This window comes from Rhinichthys klamathensis, unplaced genomic scaffold (genome assembly GCF_029890125.1).
Source record: "Rhinichthys klamathensis goyatoka isolate OS25496 unplaced genomic scaffold, OSU_Roscu_1.1 h1tg000236l_1, whole genome shotgun sequence".
In the NCBI taxonomy this organism is placed as follows: Eukaryota; Metazoa; Chordata; class Actinopteri; order Cypriniformes; family Leuciscidae; genus Rhinichthys; species Rhinichthys klamathensis.
The window spans coordinates 2,732,302-2,755,458 of NW_026606759.1; the positions used below are offsets into that span (position 1 = coordinate 2,732,302).

Consider the following 23,157-nt stretch of genomic DNA (forward strand, 5'->3'; position numbering starts at 1 on the left):
TCCGTCTCTCTATCACTCACGCGTCTCTCTCACATACACGAGCACACACACACACACACACACCGCGCCGGACTGGACTAAGCGAAGCGAACTCCGCGAGCGACGAGAGAGAGACAGAGTGTGACTTTTATTTAAACTTATATAATATAATTTATTTTACTGGACAGTTTAAAGCTCATAACCATATGTTGTTGTTACTTGAAGAGTGCAGTGTCATGTGGCATCATGCAGTAGGCCTATTTGTCCTGAAAAGGCTACTCACTAAATGTCTGTAATTTAAGGTCATTTCTATTTTATTTGTATACATTTTAATCATTAACTTTAAAAGCACACTCTTTTTATGACTAAAATAACAGTAAAGGGTAAAAAAAAGGAAGTCCCAAAAATTAAAACGGAAAACGGAATTTGGGAAAAATAAAACGGAATTTGGGAAAAAATAAAACTGATTTCATAGGGCCCTAGATATTGCACACTTGGTTTTTCATTCTCTAAAACCACTTTAAATTAGACATTCAAAGCCAACAACTCTTAAAGCCACCCTGTAAGTGTTCAGCAAATGGTACAGGAATCGATATGGGAATCGATAAGGAATCGCATCGATAAGCAGACTCGACAATGGCATCGATATCGATAATTTCTTAACGATGCTCATCCCTAGTTGTCGCCTAGAGTTTTTTCTTCAAAATGATCTGAAAATCATCCTGCCTTATCATTCACATAAAACAATAGATTGGTTTAAATTTAAAAATGACACTTTTTGTTTGGAAAGGCAATATGCGCAGGGGTGCAATATGCGCATAATGGGGCTGCATACTAATGACCCTTTCATTCAGGTGTGTCACTGAGCCACAAGAATGCAATGACAATATATATATATATTGGAACGTAATCATCACGTTAATAGGGGCGCGGCTCATTGCAGGCGACCCGGTAGCAGGTGTTTGCGTTTGTTTGTTGTCCGTAAGCCTATATTGTTTACGTCTTTATGTTTAAACTACAACGTTTTATTTATTTATTTTTATTTTTGTTTATGTATGGGCGTTCTGCCGTGTTTATCGGGCCCTTCAATGGAGATATTTTTTTTCCTACTTCTGACAATCGTGTTGAACATCGCTCAGGGTTTGTTTGTGAAACCCGACAGGATCCAATACACAAGAGACTTTCTCCTGGGACTTAAATTAAGCAATTATGTGGTGGACCTAGATGTAACTCGACTAGTAAGTCGCAGGGAGTTTGATTGTTTCGACTTTTCAGTCGGTGACAATGCTCAGATACAAAGCTTTAGGCGTCCGGTTACACCAGGTAAACAAACCAGGAAGAGAGGGAAACGGGGCGGAGTGCGGCATCGACTAAGAAAACTACTGGAAAGGAAACGTCTACCTCTACCAACGATATTGCTGGCTAATGTCCAGTCCTTAAGGAATAAGACTGATGAACTTCAAACGTGTGTGGCCTCTTTGCGCGAGTTCAGGGACACTTGTGTGACGGCCTTCACTGAGACGTGGCTGACTGACTCTGACCTGGATTCTACCGTGAACATTGATGGTTATGGGGTTCCGATCCGTTTGGACCGTGACCCGGAGATGACGGGTAAGCGCCACGGCGGGGGTGTTTGTCTGTACATCAATCCGAAGTGGTGCAACGGTGCCACTGTGCGCGAGCGGATTTGTTTACCGGACATCGAGCTGTTGTCGGTGTCTGTTAGACCTTTTTATCTGCCTAGGCAATTCCCCCAAATATTTCTGACAGTAGTGTACATTCACCCAAGAGCAGATATAAAATCCGCTTCTGATGTCATCTTTTCAGTAGCTCAAAAACTACAATCTATTTCTCCTGATGCCCCGTGCTTCTTTCTTGGTGATTTTAATCATGTCGACTGTAAAAAGACGCTGAGCAGTTTTACGCAGTATGTCACCTGTCCCACTCGGGGGAACAGAGTATTGGATCTCTGCTACGGCTCTATCAAGGGCGCATATAAGTCTGTTGCAGGTCCTCCTTTAGGATTTTCCGACCATAACGTGGTGCATCTTTTGCCCACATACAGACCTGTGCTACATAGAGACAAAGTGCAGGTACGTGTGGTACAGGTGTGGAATGAGGAGAGTACTATGGCCCTACAGGGCTGTTTTGACTGCACCGATTGGTCTGTTTTTCAAGACTCATCCAACAACATTGATGAACTGACTGATGCAGTATGCAGTTACATCTCTTTCTGTGTGGACAGTGTGATCCCAACTAAGACAGTTGTTTCCTATCCTAATAATAAGCCCTGGATATCTAAAGAACTGAAACATCTGTTGAGGGAAAAGAGGACTGTTTTTAATAGTGGTGACAAAAGTGCATATGCTGAAATCAGGAAGGTGGTGCGAGCTGAAATAGTAAAGGCTAAACTTCAGTATAAAAAGAAAATTGAGTCTAAATTCAGTGAGTCTGATCTCAGATCTGTGTGGGATGGAATGAAATTAATGACAGGTCTGCATAAAGGCTCTAGCACTGTGTCATTAAATGGTTTTGATTCTGATGAGCAGTTAGCAAATGAATTAAATAGTTTTTATATGCGATTCTCTAATAGTGATTTTAGCGAAAATATCGGTCACATGGGTGATAATTTGGTCAGTGATTGTATTTTTGATTTTGATATTGATGTAGGTGAGGTCAAATCATTATTTAAACAAACTAATGTTAGGAAAAGTCCTGGCCCTGATAACATCAGTGGTAGAGTCCTTAAGTCTTGTGCTGGTCAGTTAAGTGAGATTTTTAAAGTAATTTTCACTCTATCGCTTCAGACGCAAAAAGTGCCTAAGATTTGGAAACACTCTACTATTATTCCTGTAGCTAAGTGTAAGAACCCCAAGGTATTAAATGACTTTCGACCTGTAGCTCTCACCTCGTTGGTGATGAAGAGCTTTGAGAAGTTGATTAAGCAGGAGTTACTGAAGCAGGTAGAGGAGCAGTTAGACCCTCTCCAGTTTGCTTACTGGGCTGGCAGAGGTGTTGAGGATGCAATACTTACATTGTTAAATTCGCTTTATCAACATCTGGAATCCTCTAAAACTCATGCGAGGCTCCTTTTTATTGACTTTTCCTCAGCATTTAATACTATCCAGCCCTTCTTGTTGGCTGAGAAACTTCAATCTCTTTTTAACTTGAATTTTAATTTAATTGGCTGGATACTGGATTTTCTGTCAAACAGGTCGCAGTGTGTTAGGGTAAATGGTGTCTTATCCTCAAAAGCCCTTACCTCCACAGGCTCTCCTCAGGGCTGTGTTCTTTCACCTTTGCTTTTTATTTTATACACTAATGACTGTAGGAGTAAGTATGAGAATAGGCACTGTGTGAAATTTGCAGATGATACTGTTATAGTGAGTCTTTTGAATAATGAGGAGGATGGGCATGGTCCTGTAGTGGATGATTTCATTGCGTGGTGTGAAAACTTTTATTTGTCTATCAACGTTTCCAAGACAAAGGATATGATCATCGATTTTCGAAGAGTACAGCACAGTGTTTCACAAACTGTTATTCAGAAGATGAATGTTGAGACTGTAGATGAATACAAATATTTAGGAACCATCATTGACAACAAACTATCCTTTGAGAGCAACACAATTGCTGCCTGTAAAAAGGCCCAACAGAGACTTTTCTTCTTGAGGAAGATGAAGTCATTCAGCGTGTGTAGGACTCTTATGATCATGTTTTATCAGTGTTTTATTCAATCAGTCTTGACATTTTGTATTGTGGTGTGGTACAATAGCCTTTCAATGATTAACAAGCAAAAGTTAGCTAGGCTGGTAAATGTTGCGTCTAAGGTGGTTGGGGTACAGCTACCACAGCTGCAACATATATATGATGATCGGGTTCGTGGTAAGGCTAACCAAATTTTAAATTGCTTTGATCACCCACTTTATGGGGAGTTTAATTTGCTCCCCTCAGGTCGCCATTTTAGGCTACCCATGTTACGAACCAGGCGTGCCAGGGATTCCTTTATTCCTGTGGCTATTAGGAACCTGAACTCACTTAGGTGATATCTTATGATTTTTATTTATTTATTTATTTATGTCGTTATTCATTATGATATACTGATCTGTGTATTGCATTGCTTTTTTTGTCATTGGTTCGAGGAAGGAGTGTCTCCATTGACTGATGTGTTGGTGTGTGTTTTGTGTATTATGCTGCTGGCATCTGGTGGTGCTTTTATTCTGTGTTTGTTTTTTAGATCCTGCTGCACACTAAATTTCCTTTCTAAGGATAAATAAAGTAGAACTGTAGAACTGATATATATATATATATATATATATATATATATATATATATATATATGCCTATATAATACAAAATTGGTTCACAGTTCCAATTATTTATTTATTTTTCAAATTGTGCTTGCAAATTGTATAATATCAAATGTAAAAATTTCTAGTAATTCTGCAGTTAATTATCATACTTGTCAGAGATCAGCCAGGTTCCATCACCACACAATCACAGAGATCACTATCACCTGAGTATTAATCATCACACACCTGCACGTCATCAGATCCTCTTCACAGTCTGTATATAAGCACTCGTCAACCAAAGTCACATTGTCTGGTCTCGTTTATAGATGTTCAGACTCACTTCAAGACAACCTAACCTGCTATCCAGCATTCTCTCCTTGAACTCCAGCGATCTTTCCCTGGTCTCCAGCGAGCTCTCCCTGATCTCCGGTGATCTCTCCGTTCCTTTCCTCAGGCTCCTGCTATCTCCTAACGATCCCCAGCGATCTCTCCGTCCCTCTCCTAAAGCATCAGAGATCCTTCGATTACCATCTTATCATTCATCGTCACCAGTGAGGACAGTCTATTGGTATATCCATCATCCACCTTCCAGCACTGTCATCTATTTCTCTGACAATTGTGACTTATCATCTGTTATACCAATAAACCTGTTTATCATTCATTCACCTGTTTACTCTGGAGTCTGTTCCGTAACAATACTGTTTTTACAGAAAGTTTGGGAATGTATCCCAAATGTGTCACTAATAAAACACAATACAAATAATTTTAAGAGGAGGCTTATATTGAGCTTTTAAGATTTACCTAAGATTTATTTATATGTAGCCTACATATATTTTTGCTATTTTAATAAAAAGGTTACAATTACAACAATTAAAATTTTAACTATATTTCAAATGTAATCTTTCTTTGTATTATATACTAAAGTATACATTTTATCATACATATTTCACAGTTGCGGATTAATTAGTTTGAATATAGCTTACAATCGAACAAACACTATAATAACATCTTAGCAAACAAGCTTATTTGATGTGGCAGTATTTTACAGTAAAAACGACATCTTGTCTTTCATATGTAACATACCGTTTTTATGATTAGGACATATAAATGTTAATTTGCAGTTTAATACGTTGCTTATACAAAAATATTTTATTTCAACATATTTCAGTCGATTTTTACTCATCTCAGTATTGGAATATAGTTAGGTAAAAGCTGTTCATTCATTCACACACAAAAACGCGATTCAAACAGTCTTTTTGTTTACAGACACTATTCCATATCGCGATTAGCACAAAGCACTTGAAAATAAAGAATGTACCTTCTCAGCTGGATCCGTTGCTCCTCCAAATGAAACTACCTGTAGGCTACTTCTGAGGTAATTTTTTCCAGGATTATTATTAAGATAGTACTATTATTCCTCACAGCGTCGTAAATCTGAGTCTCTTTCGGTGGTTATCCAGCTGATGTGGGCGTGGATCGCCTCAGAGCGTTTGTGTTTGAATAGAGCGCGCGCTCCGTGGGCGTGGTCAAATTAACTTTAATGAGCTGAGACGAGAACGACTATCATCTCTCTCTTTTCGTACAGATTACGTAAAATGAGAAAACATTTTTTTAATATAAATTTTCATTTAAAAGAAGATAATTCAGGCTTCATGCCTGTGTGCCTGTATACCTGTTTGACTGAGTATTTGCAGAGTTACAGTTCATTTTTCGGACGCGTTTCAGAATGGACTTCACTGACCGAGAGAACGCAGAACGCGCATCATGTTTATTTTTCTTTATTAGGCGAAAAGCACAACACTTTGTTTTTATTATGAGGTTCCACAAAAAAAATACAAACTTAACAGGGTCGAATGATGTACAACACTTATATGTAAGATCAAAATTAACAGAGTAATTTGAGTCTCTTTTGCACTGATAAGGAAAAAAGTGAACTGGTATCGCCGGCGAGACCGCCGACCCCAGAGAGTTAAAACAAATATTCTCCTGCAATGTAATCTGTCAAAAACTAAAGAGAAGTACAGTTTCTCCTGTCTCAGCTCATTATCGTTAATTTGTTCACACCCACTCGCAGAGCGCCCTATTCATAAGATAATGTGTTGAGGCCATATGCAAAATAGAAACGCCCCCAGGCAAATGCCTTAAAAGCAGCAAGTTTCATAATAAGATTCACTCACTTTCCTGCGCATTTGGAAGATGTCACGCTACACGGCGTGGAAGCTCTTCAGCTCGTCCTGGACAGTGACGAAGAGTTCACATTTTCCTCAGAAGAAGAGCGGGACTCCGACGATGAGCGTTTGTATTTTGAAGAGCGACTTGATCCAGCCATGGATACAATTTCGGATGAGTAAGTCTTTTAGTTGAACTTACATTAGTTGACAAGCTATTTTATATAAACATGTATATATTCTACTGGTTGGACTATTTCCAGACTTGCCATCCAGTAGCCTATTCAGAGTATTGAAATTTAAAATATATCTTAATAGGCAGGTTTTACTTACATTTAAATTGTCTAGCCTATAGGCTAAATGCTGTATGATATGTAAAATGATATTTAAAAAATATTATCTATGTTTAGATTATATTTTGACTGCTATAGTGTTTATGCTGCCTCATTATCATCAACTAAGCGTGTGCTTGTGTAACCGAATGAATGAGATGAGTGGTGTTGATTGACGGTTGTGAGCACCAATCAGAGAGGAGTATCCACTATTTAAGAGATGGTTGGTTATGGCCTGGGATGCGTCACGTCCGGTTCCCCCCCTTCTGTTGTTGACAGTAGCTGCCTGTAGCCGGTCTTTCCTCTCCGGCTTCCCTCGGCTTGTTGCGATGGGTGCATTCGCTGGCTGCTCGCCTTTCAGTGTCCCTGTAGTCCAGCTGAACAGCGGATTGCATGATTTTGAGTATCCGTGCCTGTGAAAGGATAAACGCATTATGTGAACGCATCATCCCCTTCCGGATTTTCCCTCTCTTACTTCCCTCTCACCTTAACAGTGATGCTCCAAGTTGCCTCTTTTTTTAAATGTGACTTATTCTGCTGCTTTAAATTAAATTTTGTATTAATAAAACTTTTGTACAATTTACTTATCCAAGTCTCTGCCTACCTTTTATTAGGGACATGAACCTGAGTGACCTAAGAATAATAATTTGAGTGTTGTCTATTTCCCGGGGCGCAATTCCCCGGGTGGCGTAGTCGAAATTCTTTACCTGTAATACCAGCGCGACGCCACAATCTGGCGTAGTCGGCAGGACCTCTATTGTGTAGTGCAGAGACGTGGGTTTTGTTGGTTTGTTTTTGGATATTTTGTTTTTCTTTTTCTTTCTTCTTTGTAGAAACCAGACAGCAGCAGTTTCTTTCGTGGGTTTATGACGTAGACCTGTGAAATTCGGATTTGTATTGGTAAGTGATGTTGCGTGATTCGTAATCATGGACGATGAATTACAATATACTGATCAGGCATTTTTTGGTTGATCATCTGGAGGGAGAAGCAGGGGAAGAGATTCGTTATCGGTCGAGGGACGAGGGGGAGTATCCGGAGAAAATTATTCAGGCATTGCGTGATCAATTCATGGGGCAGGTAGCGGACTGTGCGCTTCGTTTTCCATCAGTACTGGCAGATTCCTTTTTAATGAGAAGTGCGCAGTCACCATCTTGACAGTCGTCGGAAAAATAGTTCTCGCTGAACTGTGGGGCCACAGCTTGATTGGGGAAAGACAGGCTCGGTTGTTCTGATGGGTTCAGAGTTATGTCCCTATCTTGTCATATGGATAGGTGGATTTTAAGTACCATGTGTGGTCGACATTAGCTCTATGGTATCTACTGTTACTGAGAGCTGTATTCATAAACTTTTGAACTATGAGGGCTGGAAAGACGGCAGTCGTGTCATTGGGTGGGTCATTGTTGGAAATGTGTGCTTAGGTAATGTTCACAGGCCATTGACAATTAGCACGTTCCACATGAACACCACGGAGCTGCAACGGCCCACTCTCTTTGACGCGTGCCCCAACGTGTTCCATGTGAAGGAGAGGTTCAGTGACACCCAGGCCACCAGTGAGCCTCAAGCGTATCCTGAGGACCAGCCTATCCATGAAACCAACCACCTTGGATGCATGGTGTTCAGGCGGACCAGGGATGACAACCAGGTAGCTCCCTCCATTCAAGATACAACGTTCATGGAGATAATGGATGAAGGACTACAAAAAGACTCAAACAACAGTTGGGTGGCGCCATTACCCTTCAAGAGCCCACGCCCATGGCTCCCTGACAACAGGTCACAGGCTCTGAGGCGTCTCATGTCTCTCAAGCGTAACTTTGAGAAAGGGAGAGTAATAAATGACAGAAATATCCGTTTGGGTGAATTAACCCTTTAAGTGAACTGCGTTCTCTCTGTCAGTGAACCCTTCAGTGGATATAATGTGAAGCAATGGGGTCCACCTCCTTCAAGTCCCAAAATGTGCATACATCCTTCACAAAAGTAATCCATCCGGCTCCAGGGGGATAAACGAAGGCCTTATGAGGGTAATCCGTGCGGTTTTGTCGTAAAAATATACATATTTAAAACTTTATAAATGAAAATATCTGACTTCCGGCAACGATCGACGCGCGTTCACGGGTGATGGAAGTCGGCGTACGAGGTAGGACGTCGCGTAGGAACCGTCGTGACGTAGAACGAACGTGCCTGGGCAGCCAGAGAGCAGAGCAAAACAAAACTCCACTAAGTTCACCCGTGAACGCGCGTCGATCGTTGCCGGAAGTCAGATATTTTCATTTATAAAGTTTTAAATATGTATATTTTTACGACAAAACCGCACGGATTACCCTCAGAAGGCCTTCGTTTATCCCCCTGGAGCCGGATGGATTACTTTTGTGAAGGATGTATGCACATTTTGGGACTTGAAGGAGGTGGACCCCATTGCTTCACATTATATCCACTGAAGGGTCTAAGACATTTTCTAAAATAACTGAAAATGTGTTCGTCTGAAACAAGATTGACATATGCATCTCGAACGGCTTGAGGGTGAGTAATGCATGTGTTAAATATCATTTTTGGCCGAACTATCCCTTTAACTCGCTGTCATCAACTACAAAGCCACAGTCCCTTGATCCATACCTGAAAGTTAAATTTTTTGTAAATGTATTTAGTATACACTTTATACAATGTGATTTTTGTAATGGTGTATTTTAAACAAGCTTATTAAATCACTGTTATAAAATGCAATTTGTATAGATTTTTGATTTGCTGACCTGTGTGGTAGATGATACAGTTAATTTGGTACCCCTCCAGGGCACATTGCAAGTCTAGAGGGCCTAATCCTGTGCTTATTCCAAAGTTTTACACATTCATCCAAGTCCGCCTGCAGAACATTTTGGAAGCAGAACTGAAGCAGGAACTGGTGTTCGTTGCTGCCATTGAAGTGTCCTTCATTTCTAAGGTCCCCAAAGAGTTCTATCCAGAACTGAGCCCTAGAACACAAAAAGTCCAGATACATCAATGACATCAAATTTGTTCTAAAATCATTTTGCGTGTTATTGTGATTTATTTTTAATTGAAATTTTACTATGTACTAGTTGCAATAGTATAACTAACGCATCACTTTACTGACGTTTCATCAATGCTCAAGAATATGAAACAACAACCTGATCTCACAGAATTCCGTGAAATGAACACGGACCCTTAACTCAAAATCCGTGGCAGTTTCACGGAATTGCCGAAAATTCCGTGATTTGCCCACGGAAATGATGCCTATGTAAGTCAATGACAGGCAGCATCCGTGGTCCACACACGGACAGTTACAACACACGCGCTCCCCCAAATTGACGTCGTTTTATAATTTGGAAAGGTATCGCTTTAAATATTCTGAGTTTACCTAAAGTACTTTACTTTAAATATTTAGTTTTAAGGTGATTTTAACTTGATATTGCATTGTTCTGTCGTCGTTTGATCGGATAACGTCTGGTCACCCTGAATTCCGTGACCGTAGGCTACCACGGAATATTCAGTGGTCGCCACAGATTGTTTTCACCTTCACTGCTCGAGATTGCCTATTGCTGATTTTGACACTTTCAGTAGGCTATTCAAGTTGTCTGTGTTTGTGATGCATGTAGCCTAATTAAACTGTGAACCTCTTATCTCCCCTGACCAGTTTCTATAGCCTTTTGCTTATTGACAAATTCTGTGATGGCACCACGGATTCTTCCGTGACGGGACCACGGAATATTCAGTGGTCGCCACAGATTGTTTCACCTTCACTGGACTGGACGATATAGCCTATTGCTGATTTTGACACTTTAGGCTATTCAAGCTGTCTGTGTTTGCAATGAAATGTAGCCTCATTAAACTGTGAACATATTATCTCCCCCGATCAGTTTGTAACAGTTTTTACTTATTGTCAAATTCTGTGATGGCACCACGGATTCTTCCGTGACGGGACCACGGAATATTCAGTCGTTCGCCCACAGATTGTTTCACCTTCACTGGACGATATAGCCTATTGCTGATTTTGACACTTTAGGCTATTAAGTTGTCTGTGTTTGCGATGTAGCCTCATTAAACTGTGAACATATTATCTCCCCCGATCAGTTTGTAACAGTTTTCCTTTTTGTCAAATTCTGTGATGGCACCACGGATTCTTCCGTGACGGGACCACGGAATATTCAGTCGTTCGCCCACAGATTGTTTTCACCTTCACTGCTCGAGATTGCCTATTGCTGATTTTGACACTTTCAGTAGGCTATTCAAGTTGTCTTGTGTTTGTGATGCATGTAGCCTAATTAAACTGTGAACATATTATCTCCCCTGACCAGTTTCTATAGCCTTTTGCTTATTGACAAATTCTGTGATGGCACCACGGATTCTTCCGTGACGGGACACACGGATAACCGGATATAACTAGAGGCAGGCTTGATCAATCAAACTCCCCATCCATCATCTTGTGTAAATAATATTTGGACTAGTTTACAATTTTTTTTATGTTTACTCAATTGACAGATATAGGCATATACAGACAACGAAAAAAAAATGATAAAGACTAATTATAAATTAATGTTAAATCGGACGAGTCTGTTGCCATGACGGCGACCCCACTTTCGCGGTTTTTCCGTCATTGCGAGGATCCCCTCTACAAATCGGTATGTATCTCAGACCTGCTACTTATTTACTATCTATAAATGTTGAATTATAAGTTTTAATGCGTTTTAGATGGCTTGTATTGTTGATTGCTAAATAGTTGACATGATATCGTGTCTGTAGTTGTTTTTCTCTAAAAAAAGTATGCGTTTTTACATTACAAATATTTAATGTTTTCTCAAAATGAGTTTATATTTCTTCATCCATCCAGTAACGTTACCAACATCTCATCCTATGTAGCACCATCATGTACACCAAAAAAATATAGAGGAAATCGATTTTTTTCTCCAGTATTATAAGTAGGCTAATGAAAGCATATAACGTTAGGCCCTATCCTGAAATCCGTCTGATATTCTTTTTCCATCTTGTGTGTAAACAAAATAAAAAAATAATTTTGCACCTGGCTTTATCATATGCATATGTTCAGATTTATGTTACCGAAAATATATATGCAAAATTGCGCATATTTAATGAGATAATGCCTACTTTGCATAATTAAACATACACATTTCAAAAACTTATAATGCACTGTTTTTATATACTTAATTGTGTAATTAATCAACTGAGGAAGTTTCATGGTGATATCTATTATTTTAAAAGTTTACCCTATTCACCTGTAGTGTCTCGCATTAATGTAGACATTATATTTTTTTCTCAGAGATACTGTATATCTAATTATGCTTTCTTGTCTGTTCTACAGATTATTTGCTGTTTTACATATTATCTCCATTGCTCTCTCTATCGTTTAAAAAAACAAAGGCACTTTTAAAAGCCACTCTTTTAATCTCTCTCTCTCTCTCTCTCTCTCTCTCTCTCTCTCTCTCTCTCTCTCTCTCTCTCTCTCTCTCTCTCTCTCTCTCTCTCTCTCTCTCTCTCTCTCTCTCTCGCTCGCGCGCGCGCACACACACACACACACACTCATCTTCATATCTGTATTGTGTGTCTATTGTCTGTATTTTTGTATTGTATCTGTGCGTATACCATGTCAGAAAACCACCCAGGAGTCTTTGAAGATCCCAATGAGGTCAGGGGCCATATGGCTGCTGAAATTAGCAAGGCTCTTCTCCGTGAGGCCAGGGTGAGAAGTTTTGATAAACTTACACCCATGTCTCTGAAAATCACTATTTACATATTGTTTGATTGTTGTAGTTGCTGTTGAGGTATGATGTTCTAGACATTTAATGGACATTGGAGTAGTGTAGCATTTTATATCTTGTAGTTTTAGTTTTGTGTTTTTTATTGTTAGTTACTTTGGAAAAAAGCGTCCATCAAACATAACCATAAGTCTGATATTCTATCAGAAAACATTAATATTTTATTTTCATATAGGCTGCAATGGCAATGGGAAGCCATGTCCCTCAAAAAAGAAAGAGGACTAAGAGAGGGAAAGCAGTCACAAGCGCAGCGGCCACAAGTAACAGACGTAAGAAACGTCAAAAAGCAGAACGTCGTGCATTAGGTTCGTTGTTTATAGCACTGTTATAGTTTAATAATGATAATTATCTAAATGTTGGTGAGTGAAAAGATGGTTTGAGCTCACTGAGCCAGATGTATGATGTAATATTGTGAATTTTCTGGACTAAAATATATGATGCTTTACAGTAAGACCCTGATAGAATAGATAACCTATTGTATTGGCCTTTGCAGCTTCTGAAGTTCAAGTGATCACAGTGTCTGAGGAAGTCCCTCAGATCGAAGAAGAGATGACTGCAAGTCTTGGTGAGTATGTCTGTATAATCCCTATAACTACATTTCCTATTCCTCCATATCAACAACTTTTCTAATGACCCTGTAAACTTTTCCTCGATTCATTGTTGTTGATGTCTCACACTTCTTCTCCACGCAACTACATTAAGTGTTTGTATTTTGTTGTTGTAGACAGAACATGTGCATTATATTCTAATTTTTTACAATTCTGCACTCATTGCTTTTGCATAGCTGGCTTTTAGAAATTCTTGCCTATTTTGGGAAGTGATAGACACTCCAACTCTTCATTTCAAAGTGGTCTATTATCGGAAGCATATTACACGGTTTGTGAGACCATTGTGATACAATGGTTCGTGATACCATGATCAAGTCCATATACAGTACATTAAACCAACATTGAATGGACACTGTCGTGTATGGCTTGGTCAAAGTCAGATTTTAAGTCATAATTATTGTCGTACCATTCAGTATTAAGTAATTTTTTATCTATTGTGCCTTCACTCAATCGAAGGGTTGTTTAACAGTTATTTATTTATTTTCATTTATTTTCAGAAACGTGTCTTCAACAGCTGAGGGACACTCTTGACTCAGTTGAGGTTAATGTGGCAGCTGAAAAAACAGCATGGGCACAGCGGCAGCTACACGCTGATACAAGGGCAAAAGCAGCAAGGCCAGTGCTGCTCGATGCTAAACTGTCCGCTGAAAGAGACTTCTACCAAAAATGTCACAGGTGCGGTGCCGTAGAGGCAGTAATTAGGTGCCTGGATTGTGTGCCACTGGACATGGAGTATCTATGTGGAGGATGCGACATGGAGGCTCACAAAAAGAATATGTTCCATGGCAGGGAGGCACTTTTCCATGGCTACCTGGAGCCTATTCCCCCCACAAAGGCTGTGGTGATGGGTGAAAACGGCCAGCCTCACTTTTGTGAGCAGAGTATGTTATGTTATTTATTAACAATTTATGTTGACTAGTAAAGGGTAATTACTAATTTCACAAATATTCTTTGTTGATATACTTTGTCAATGGAAAAGGTTTAAAAACTCTTAATTTGAATCACTCTTTGATTGAAGAAATTGTTTTTGTTTGGCTTTGACTATGAAACGTGCTATTAGTAAGCAAACAGTGATAATGACATGGTAGAGTTGTCTAATTTGTAGATGTTGGTTTTGAATCACTGATATGACAAGTGATATACCTTCTCGATTGAGGAAAAATGTAACAACCTCTTTGCATTGCAGTATGTCAGTTGCCATTGCCCGCACATAGGACACTATGTGAGTGCACCTATGAGATTGAGGTCACCTCTGGCAAGCATATTTCTGTGGTCACCATGAATGGTAAGTTTGGAAAGTCCTGCTTTTTGTTTCGTTGTACCGCAGAAGTTAACAATTGCAATCAAGGCAAAGCTTTTCTCTTGAGAAATATACCAATTGCCAAATGTTAATGCTATATCAAATACTACAGTGAATTAATAAGGGACAGTTGAGTTGGAAAAAGTTGATTCTGTGAAACACATGTTTAATGTGTCTCTTTTTTCACAGGGCGATATGATGTCTGTTTGCCCCGTAAAGTTTGTCCTACCTGCCTTGTGGAATGGACCCCAGGGGTGAAAGAGCTCCTCAGGTACCGTTACTGGCCAAGCACAACAAACTGCCAGACACTATATAGTTTTGATGTCTTTGAAGCTTTTGCTCACATCAAAGTATCGGCTCCTTCGATGTCAAGGCATGCCTTTCTAAAGCTACTGGAGCACCGTTCTGTTCAGGCTGGAAGGGTAAATCGGCTTGAATCATTGTTACACACAATCATATTACTGTAATATTGTAAAATTTCTTTTCTGTAAACACAATTTTTTTTTTATGTCATAGCCGGGGAATGTCTGTGCAGATACGTTCCAGAAAAGCTTTTTCGAATATTGTTTTTGCAAGCATACAGAAGAGGTGATGTGTGAAGTAAATGACTTTTATTGTCCAGCATGTCACCCAGACATGTTGGCAGTGTGTTGCGATGGCAATCGCAAACATTATCGCTCCAAAAAATCAAGGGGGTATGTTCATATTACACAGGCATTAATCTCAATATCAAAACCACAGCATTGTCATAGAAATAGTTGCATGTAGAGTCATGTTTGGTCAGTTAAAAGAGGATTTTTTTTGTGATCAATTTTAATGGACAGGAATGAGGAACCCTCTCTGTACAAGGGGTTATTTCTTGCCAAAGATGAGGAGGTATCAGCCTTTCTCAACAATGTCAGAGGCAGCAGCATGACAAGAGTATGTCTAATATTGCATATTAAGACAGTATATCTACTGCTTATGTTTGAGTGTCTTTTCTGTTTTCTATTTGTTAAGACGAGTGATATCTGACTTTACAGGCAGATAACAGTGGAACATGTGGCGTTTCAAGATTCAGGGCGAGTAAGGAGACGTCAAAAAAATCATCGTCCAAAATAGATGAAGAGGGGATACAAGTGGCAGCCTGCAGGTATGTGGGTAGATCAGAAGTGTGCAATTGTACAGATGCCATTTGTTACACGCTGTGGAAACTCATTTGTGGATAAATGTATCAGAGTCATGTTTAATTTCCTTATGGGAAGTAAAGTAAATCCCCTTAACAGATTTTTTTTCCCTAGAAGATTGTTTTAAAGCTCAGTTAGTCACATATGTAGAGATTGATGGGGAAATGTGTGTGTGTGTGTGTGTGTGAGAGAGAGAGACTGAGAGGCTTTGAATAGAGGGTTTTGATTAGCTTTGTTTTCCACAGGTCTCATTGTGTAAATTGATCATTAACCATATTGTCCTCTTGTGTATCAGACACGGGATATTGCTGCGAGGACTGAACCACTACCGTGGCGAGGTCTTCGCCTACCCAATGTTTTTACAGAGGGAATTGTCAGAGGGCCAATGTCACTTTCTTCTGCATGGATGTTGTCTGCAGGTAATTTTTCTCTGTCATATTGAAACTCGGTCAACCTACTGTACATTAAGTGTCAAGTGCCTGTTTTTTTTTCAGTCGTTTTATATTGATGGCCAGGCAAAGTGTTGGTTAATGCCTACTAATGCTGTGCTTCTTTTTAGGTACTGGCCATACCTAAGCAAAGTGACTGAAGAATCATCAGATCTTCAACCGCTGATGGAAATGATGCCATTTCTCAGTGTGATGCATGCCAAAGCTCATACAGCAAAATGCGAGGTACCTCAAATTACTGAAATTCAGATGCAACAGTAGCCAGCAGGCAGCTAATGCGAAAAGCCGAGCAATGATTGTTTTTTATTATTTTAATCAGGTATTAGTGGCAATATACTAAATTGTAAGTCTTTGATTATGATATCTTGTGTAGTATATTATGCAGATAAAATATGACACCTTTAATGTGAAAGTGATTTTAATGTGCACATAATCCATGATTGCATAACATTAGATTTTTAAAGTTATGGTATGAAATTAATCCAACACTATGTTGCAGGTGAGATGGGGCGGCAGGAATCAGGATGGAGCAGGGAACACTGTTGGAGAGGAAGTTGAGCAAGTATGTTATCACCGACATTATTGTAACTAATGATGTTTTATTAACAAAGTTCGGGAGGAGCACGTTCAGATAATTAAACCTAATTAAACACACGTGGAGCACATTCAGATAATCAAACCTAATTAGACACGAGTGGTGCTTAATCAACGAGTTAAGCGCTGTGTATATATACAGCAAACTTACCTCCGTTCATTGACAGTTTAACAGCATTTGGCCCCGCAGTACCTTCCTAACATGCCCGAATCGAGCGCTTCCCGTTTGATGAAGAATCTTTCGTCCTTCAGGATTAGGAATCTTTGCCACAATCCTCTGGTATTATCTCGTGGGCGTCAGGCCAAACAAATGGGTCCTCGCCACCGCGGGCGAAACATCAGCAATCTACTTCCGCGTATTTCTTTAAACTGTCCCATTCAATAATTCCTGCCATAGAGAAATGGTCATAAGGCAATGCCGCCCTCTTAATTCGAAGGAACGGGTCTTCCTCCAGCGTCAGGCCGCCCCAGCAGGCCCTAAGTAAGCCGCGCTGCAGATTCAGTCCCGGTCAGTCCACACTCAACATCTGCCGGGTCAACTCTGTGAGTGCTCAGCTCAAAACCTTTTCGTTTTCTGTCCCTAATTGAACTTCGTATCACTTCAGTGGTTGAATCACGAGCAAGTTATGCTATCTGGATACTAATTTTGATCGGGGGAACGCGCGTTTTAAATAGTTTCCGTACAATGATTTGCCGTTCATTAACGCGATGCTTCCTTTTGGTAAACTCACACGTAAACAATAGGTCGCACATTACGTGCAGATTGCACACAGACAGAATCATTAAGAACCTTTCGTTAACACTGTCCTGCAATTTATTTACAAAAATCGCTTAGAAACTCAAGGTTATAGCATAAATGCATTTTTATTTTTATTTTATTTCTTTTTTTAAGTAGGTAGGCTAGTTTAAAGCCACAGTTTCACTATTGGTTTTTCTGATTCAGAACGAACAAATCGGCAGGTAATATGACCCATAGAAATGATCAAAATAAACGAAATAAACGGAGAAAATAAGAACATTTTCGTACGTTTAATAATCGATCTCTCAGCCCCGCACAGTTTCTGCTGAGCTCGGGATTCCAATTGCACAGGTTAAAACCATGGGTTCAGCCTCGTCCATTTGAATTCTGGGCATTAACTTGGATACAGTTGTTTTCCAGGCCTCACTGCACAAGAAAAAATCGATAGGATATTTTGATCTCGCCCACCTTCCCACTGTTCTAAAACGCGAACTGCTATCTTTGCTCGGCCACTTAAACTTCAGATGCGCATAATCCTGCAAGGATTTAATCTCTCACCACCTCTTCGCGTTTTTGATTAACGCGCAAGAAGACGAGCATCGGCCCACCAGGCCCCAACCTACTCCTCCCTTTGCTCAGCCTCACACCAGAGGAACTCAATTTGTCCAGGTAAATTTCTCCACTGCCGCAGCAGTGATGTCTTCTCCGCTCCCGCAGGAGCTCATTTCTCCAGGTAAGTTTTCTGCTCCCGCAGGAGCTCTGTTTCTCTGGACACAGTTTGACCCATGCTTTTTGCTTAAAGTTGAAGACCCAACTTTGTGTATGTTTTGTAAAATTCCCTTATCTGTCAAACATGTTTTATTAGATTGTTCTGCCCTTCATGCAAGCAGAATGCTCTTTTATGAAGTTTCTTCATTGAAGGACATATTTAATGAGATTATGCCTGAAAAGGTTTTAGATTTTTTATCATGTTAATTTAAATATAAATATTATATAATATGACTTGTTGTTTATATTTGCTTTGTTTTTATTGTATTTATATGATATTTGTATTTTTGTGATTGAATTTTTGCCATGAAAATAGCTCTGGATGCCGACATGGCATTAAATAAAATAATCTGATCTGTTTCTCTGGCTGTCTCCTCTGCTCCCGCAGGAGCTCTTTTTTTCTCCAGGTAAGTTTCTCCACTACCACAGTAGTGACGTCTCCTCTGCTCCCGCAGGAGCTCTGTTTCCCTGGCTATTTTCTCCACTGCCGCAGCAGTGATGTCTCCTCTGCTCCCGCAGGAGCTCTGTTTCCCTGGCTATTTTCTCCACTGCCACAGTAGTGACGTCTCCTCTGCTCCCGCAGGAGCTCTGTTTCCCTGGCTATTTTCTCCACTGCCGCAGCAGTGATGTCTCCTCTGCTCCCGCAGGAGCTCTGTTTCCCTGGCTATTTTCTCCACTGCCGCAGCAGTGATGTCTCTGCTCCCGCAGGAGCTCTGTTTCCCTGGCTATTTTCTCCACTGCCGCAGCAGTGATGTCTCTGCTCCCGCAGGAGCTCTATTTCCCTGGCTATTTTCTCCACTGCCACAGTAGTGACGTCTCCTCTGCTCCCGCAGGAGCTCTGTTTCCCTGGCTATTTTCTCCACTGCCGCAGCAGTGATGTCTCCTCTGCTCCCGCAGGAGCTCTTTTTTTCTCCAGGTAAGTTTCTCCACTGCCACAGTAGTGACGTCTCCTCTGCTCCCGCAGGAGCTCTGTTTCCCTGGCTATTTTCTCCACTGCCGCAGCAGTGATGTCTCCTCTGCTCCCGCAGGAGCTCTGTTTCTCTGGCTATTTTTCCACTGCCGCAGCAGTGATGTCTCCTCTCCAGTACCTCACTATTCAGAATTAATATTCCTGTTAAAACCCCTACGTGATGCCTCTTTCTCTGTCCAGCGAGCATTGGTCTCCCAGCGGACGTTGCATGCATCTATGTTTCCTCTTTCTCTGTCCAGCGAGCATTGGTCTCCCAGCGGACGTTGCATGCATCTATGTTTCCTCTTTCTCTGTCCAGCGAGCATTGGTCTCCCAGCGGACGTTGCATGCATCTATGTTTCCTCTTTCTCTGTCCAGCGAGCATTGGTCTCCCAGCGGACGTCGCATGCATCTATGTTTCCTCTTCCTCTGTCCAGCGAGCATTGGTCTCCCAGCGGACATTGCAAGCATCTATGTTTTCTCCTTTTTCTGTCCAGCGAGCATTGGTCTCCCAGCGGACATTGCAAAGCATCTATGTTTTCTCCTTTTTCTGTCCAGCGAGCATTGGTCTCCCAGCGGACATTGCAAGCATCTATGTTTCCTCTTTTCTGTCCAGCGAGCATTGGTCTCCCAGCGGACATTGCATAATTCTGTCCAGCGAGCATTGGTCTCCCAGCGGACATTGCATAATTCTGTCCAGCGAGCATTGGTCTCCCAGCGGACATTGCAAGCATCTATGTTTCCTCTTTTTCTGTCCAGCGAGCATTGGTCTCCCAGCGGACTTTGCATGCATCTATGTTTTCTCTTTCCCATCCAACAGGTATCGATTTCCCAGCGGACAGCAAGAAATCTCCAGTCCGGGCTTCCAAAAAACGCGCCACTCCACCGTCAGCCGGTAGGGCCCATCAGCCCGACGCTGTGAGCTGCTCCCGTCGGAAGCTACATGGGCCCTCCTGGTTGGGCATTCCCAAATCTTGTCAACCAGTAGGGCCCGTCCGCCCAGCGCAGTGAGCTGCTCCCGCCAGAGGCAACACGGGCCCTCCTGGTCAGGCGGCATAAATCACGCTGTTCATCGGCCGGTAGAGCTCGCCTGTCTGACGCTGTGAGCTGCTCCCGTCGAGAAACGGTGCGAGCCCTCCCGACTGTTGTTCCAAATTACGACTGCTTCCCGTTCGTGAGCCAGCAGGCCCTCCTGCTCAAGCAACCAGGCTCATTCTCAAAACGCCAGCCCGCCAAATTCTCTGCGTTTTGGGGGGTCTTAAGTCTGGCGGCTGTCCTTTGCTCTTTTTGCCTTTTGGGGGAGTACTCTGGGTTCGGGCAAAATTCCGAGCTCGGAGCCCTCCCCCCGGACAGCACGCCAAATACGCATAATCTTTACTCTGTTTAATTGATGTAAGTGTGAACTCGTGAAATGATGTTTTATTAACAAAGTTCGGGAGGAGCACGTTCAGATAATTAAACCTAATTAAACACACGTGGAGCACATTCAGATAATCAAACCTAATTAGACACGAGTGGTGCTTAATCAACGAGTTAAGCGCTGTGTATATATACAGCAAACTTACCTCCGTTCATTGACAGTTTAACAGCATCCCTCCACCACCCCATCTCCTCACTCATAGTCCTAATACTCTTACAACAACGGGGGGAGTACTCTGGGTTCGGGCAAAATTCCGAGCTCGGAGCCCTCCCCCCGGACAGCACGCCAAATACGCATAATCTTTACTCTGTTTAATTGATGTAAGTGTGAACTCGTGAATGTAGATGTAGGAGACTTCACTAATACATTTATGTGTGAGACAAGCAGAGTGTGAAGGATAAAGTACATCAGGGTATCAAACAAAGATCTATGCTTGCTCGAATGACCATCAGAGCACAACACACATTGTCACAAGTGCAACACACATTATGTCTCCTCTGGGTAAAAAGTGAGTAGTGGTGGTGTCTGCATGATACATCACTATTTCAAGTTATGTTCCCTCTGAGCTGCACTATTTAATTATATACACTCTTTTGATCCTGTTAGGGAAATTCAGTCTCTGCATTTAACCTATCCGTGAATTAGAGACGCACATACACAGCACACAGTGAGGTCACACACACTAACTCCTAACCACTAGAGCAGTGGGCAGTCAGCTGATGCGGCGCCCGGGGAGCAATGAAGGGTTTGGGGCCTTGCTCAAGGGCACCTTAGCCGTGGATGTGGACAGGACAGCGATGTTCAACAACTTTCCCCACCCACTTTCACTTTCCACACAGCCACTTTCCTCCTGGTCGGCATTCGAACGAGACACACGCCCAAGGCCCTAACCAGTAGGCCATGGTAGACTTTTTCCAACCTACCAGTAGGACCCCATTTGACACACCAGCCTGGTGACAGTGCAAAATCATCAAATTTCATGGGATTCTATGAAAATGCCGATTGTCACAGCTCTGGCATGTCATTGTGAGGTTTTAAAATGTAGACCCAATTGGCAAGACCCAACTTTGAAAAATTGGGCTTGATCTTTCCTATTTTGCTGTCTATGGCTATGGCTGAAAGGGCGTGGTCGCTTTAGTTTCCATGGCATTTTAAGATGGAGAGCTAGTTGACGATAAGATATTAGTTCAACAATAAGCATGGCTACATGTTCATACAGTATGTTTTTGTTTATTTGTTGTTGTTTTTTGGTAATGTAAAATAGGAATACATTAATTTCTGTATTGTTTATCTAGGTAAACAGCTTTCTCTCCAGGGCAGCTCTTGTCACAAAGTACATGACAAAGGCAGGTTGGTATGACACATTACAAACCATACTCTGTGATGAGGTATTTCTGACTTCTAAAATGTAATTTTCCTGTTCTCCTTGCACTAAAGTATTTGTTGTGTTAGGTTGTGTCTAACTGCAATGGTCTTTCCCATGTAAATTGATCCAATCACGCATGCAGATTTATTTTTTTAATCAGGGAGAGAGAATATGCTCACTCAACAGGCCATGGGGTGGAACAGAAAGAAGACAGAGAACCTTCACAAAGTCTTGGCCCGCAGATACATCAAAGTAAGGACATTTCCCAATGGTCCTCTTGCCTGACACAACATACATTTTAACAACAAACAGCAGAGCTGGAGTCCATCCATCTGTAATAAGCTCATTCATTCATTCATTTATAAACTGTAGATGAAGGAATTTCTTGATCCCGTGATTGGCTGAAAGCTTGCATGACATTTTTTTTATTTTTGTGTGATTTAAAGATCTCCGAGAGGGCAAAGCTGGAAGCTGCTAGCTTCAGTGATTTCTGCCAGAAGAATGACATCACTGAACAAACAGCACAGCAGTGGGTGGGTGATGTTCAGCAGTGGGCAGTCACAGGTAAATCATGCGTAGCGCTCAGATTTTTCACAAATACAACTGTTAATTACTTTGTTCAAATATGAACTACTGTACATAAGGTGATCAGACATTTTTAAATGAAACAACCGTTTAATTGTGTTACCTATTTAGAGCCAGTTAGCACAACAGAACAGGGAGCAACAGAGGATCTCAGGGCTGAGATAGAGAGCATCATAGTGGCCCTGCTACGCAAGAAGCATGACCTCTATCGTCAGAATGGTTGGTTGACTAATATTCAAATGGCACATTGTAAATGCAAACAAACAAAAACTGTTTTCCTGATAGTTTTCTTATTTCACTTTGCTGATAGCAATCAAACAAGACAAAGAAAAAGAAGAAAAATAAGAGAATTAAAAAAAAAACTGAAACAAAAGATCCTGCTGTACAATGCAATTGCAGAGGATACAATTGACGAGGAGTTGGCCTCCAATTTGACAGAGGACTACATCCTGCCTTGGGAGAGACGTGAGGATGGTATGGTAGTCCTGACATGTTCTCTAAAATGTATGCCTGTCTTTTTATTTTTTTTTTATAAAAAAAAAAAGTATTTTATTGCAATCAAAATCTCTCTCTCTCTCTCTCTCTCTCTCTCTCTCTCTCTCTCTCTCTCTCTCTCTCTCTCTCTCTCTCTCTCTCGTATGTTTGGGTTTATAACTTAACCTGT

At 41.1% G+C, this 23,157-nt stretch overlaps 2 protein-coding genes across 4 annotated transcripts; both read left to right on the top strand.

Annotated features, from left to right (window-relative positions):
* The first annotated feature begins 12,670 nt into the window (after positions 1-12,670).
* LOC130099789 (uncharacterized) lies at positions 12,671-14,893 on the top strand. The gene is made up of 6 exons (XM_056265596.1): positions 12,671-12,818; positions 13,043-13,114; positions 13,655-14,038; positions 14,344-14,442; positions 14,647-14,728; positions 14,809-14,893. Exons 1-6 carry the CDS (start codon positions 12,731-12,733, stop codon positions 14,891-14,893), a joined length of 810 nt encoding a protein of 269 aa, XP_056121571.1. The 5' UTR covers positions 12,671-12,730.
* Positions 14,675-22,267, top strand: LOC130099743 (uncharacterized). 3 transcript variants are annotated; one of them, XM_056265544.1, is made up of 8 exons: positions 14,675-14,879; positions 14,974-15,081; positions 15,356-15,378; positions 15,480-15,589; positions 15,919-16,297; positions 16,572-16,634; positions 21,838-21,892; positions 22,069-22,267. In XM_056265544.1, exons 3-8 carry the CDS (start codon positions 15,370-15,372, stop codon positions 22,191-22,193), a joined length of 741 nt encoding a protein of 246 aa, XP_056121519.1. In that variant the 5' UTR covers positions 14,675-14,879; positions 14,974-15,081; positions 15,356-15,369; the 3' UTR covers positions 22,194-22,267. The 3 variants fall into 3 exon arrangements, with proteins under 3 accessions (XP_056121519.1, XP_056121520.1, XP_056121517.1); XM_056265545.1 differs by having other exon boundaries at positions 22,073-22,267; XM_056265542.1 differs by having other exon boundaries at positions 21,838-21,930; positions 22,069-22,266.
* Positions 22,268-23,157: the final 890 nt, after the last annotated feature.

Coding starts and splice junctions, on each gene's coding strand:
- LOC130099789 (XM_056265596.1), top strand. CDS start 12,731: ATGGCAATGGGAAGCCATGTCCCTCAAAAAAGAAAGAGGACTAAGAGA. Junction 13,115..13,654: donor AGAGATGACTGCAAGTCTTG/GTGAGTATGTCT, acceptor ATTTATTTTCAG/AAACGTGTCTTCAACAGCTG. Junction 14,443..14,646: donor TTCTGTGGTCACCATGAATG/GTAAGTTTGGAA, acceptor CTTTTTTCACAG/GGCGATATGATGTCTGTTTG.
- LOC130099743 (XM_056265542.1), top strand. Junction 15,590..15,918: donor ATACAAGTGGCAGCCTGCAG/GTATGTGGGTAG, acceptor CTTGTGTATCAG/ACACGGGATATTGCTGCGAG. Junction 16,635..21,837: donor TTGGAGAGGAAGTTGAGCAA/GTATGTTATCAC, acceptor TTGTTTATCTAG/GTAAACAGCTTTCTCTCCAG.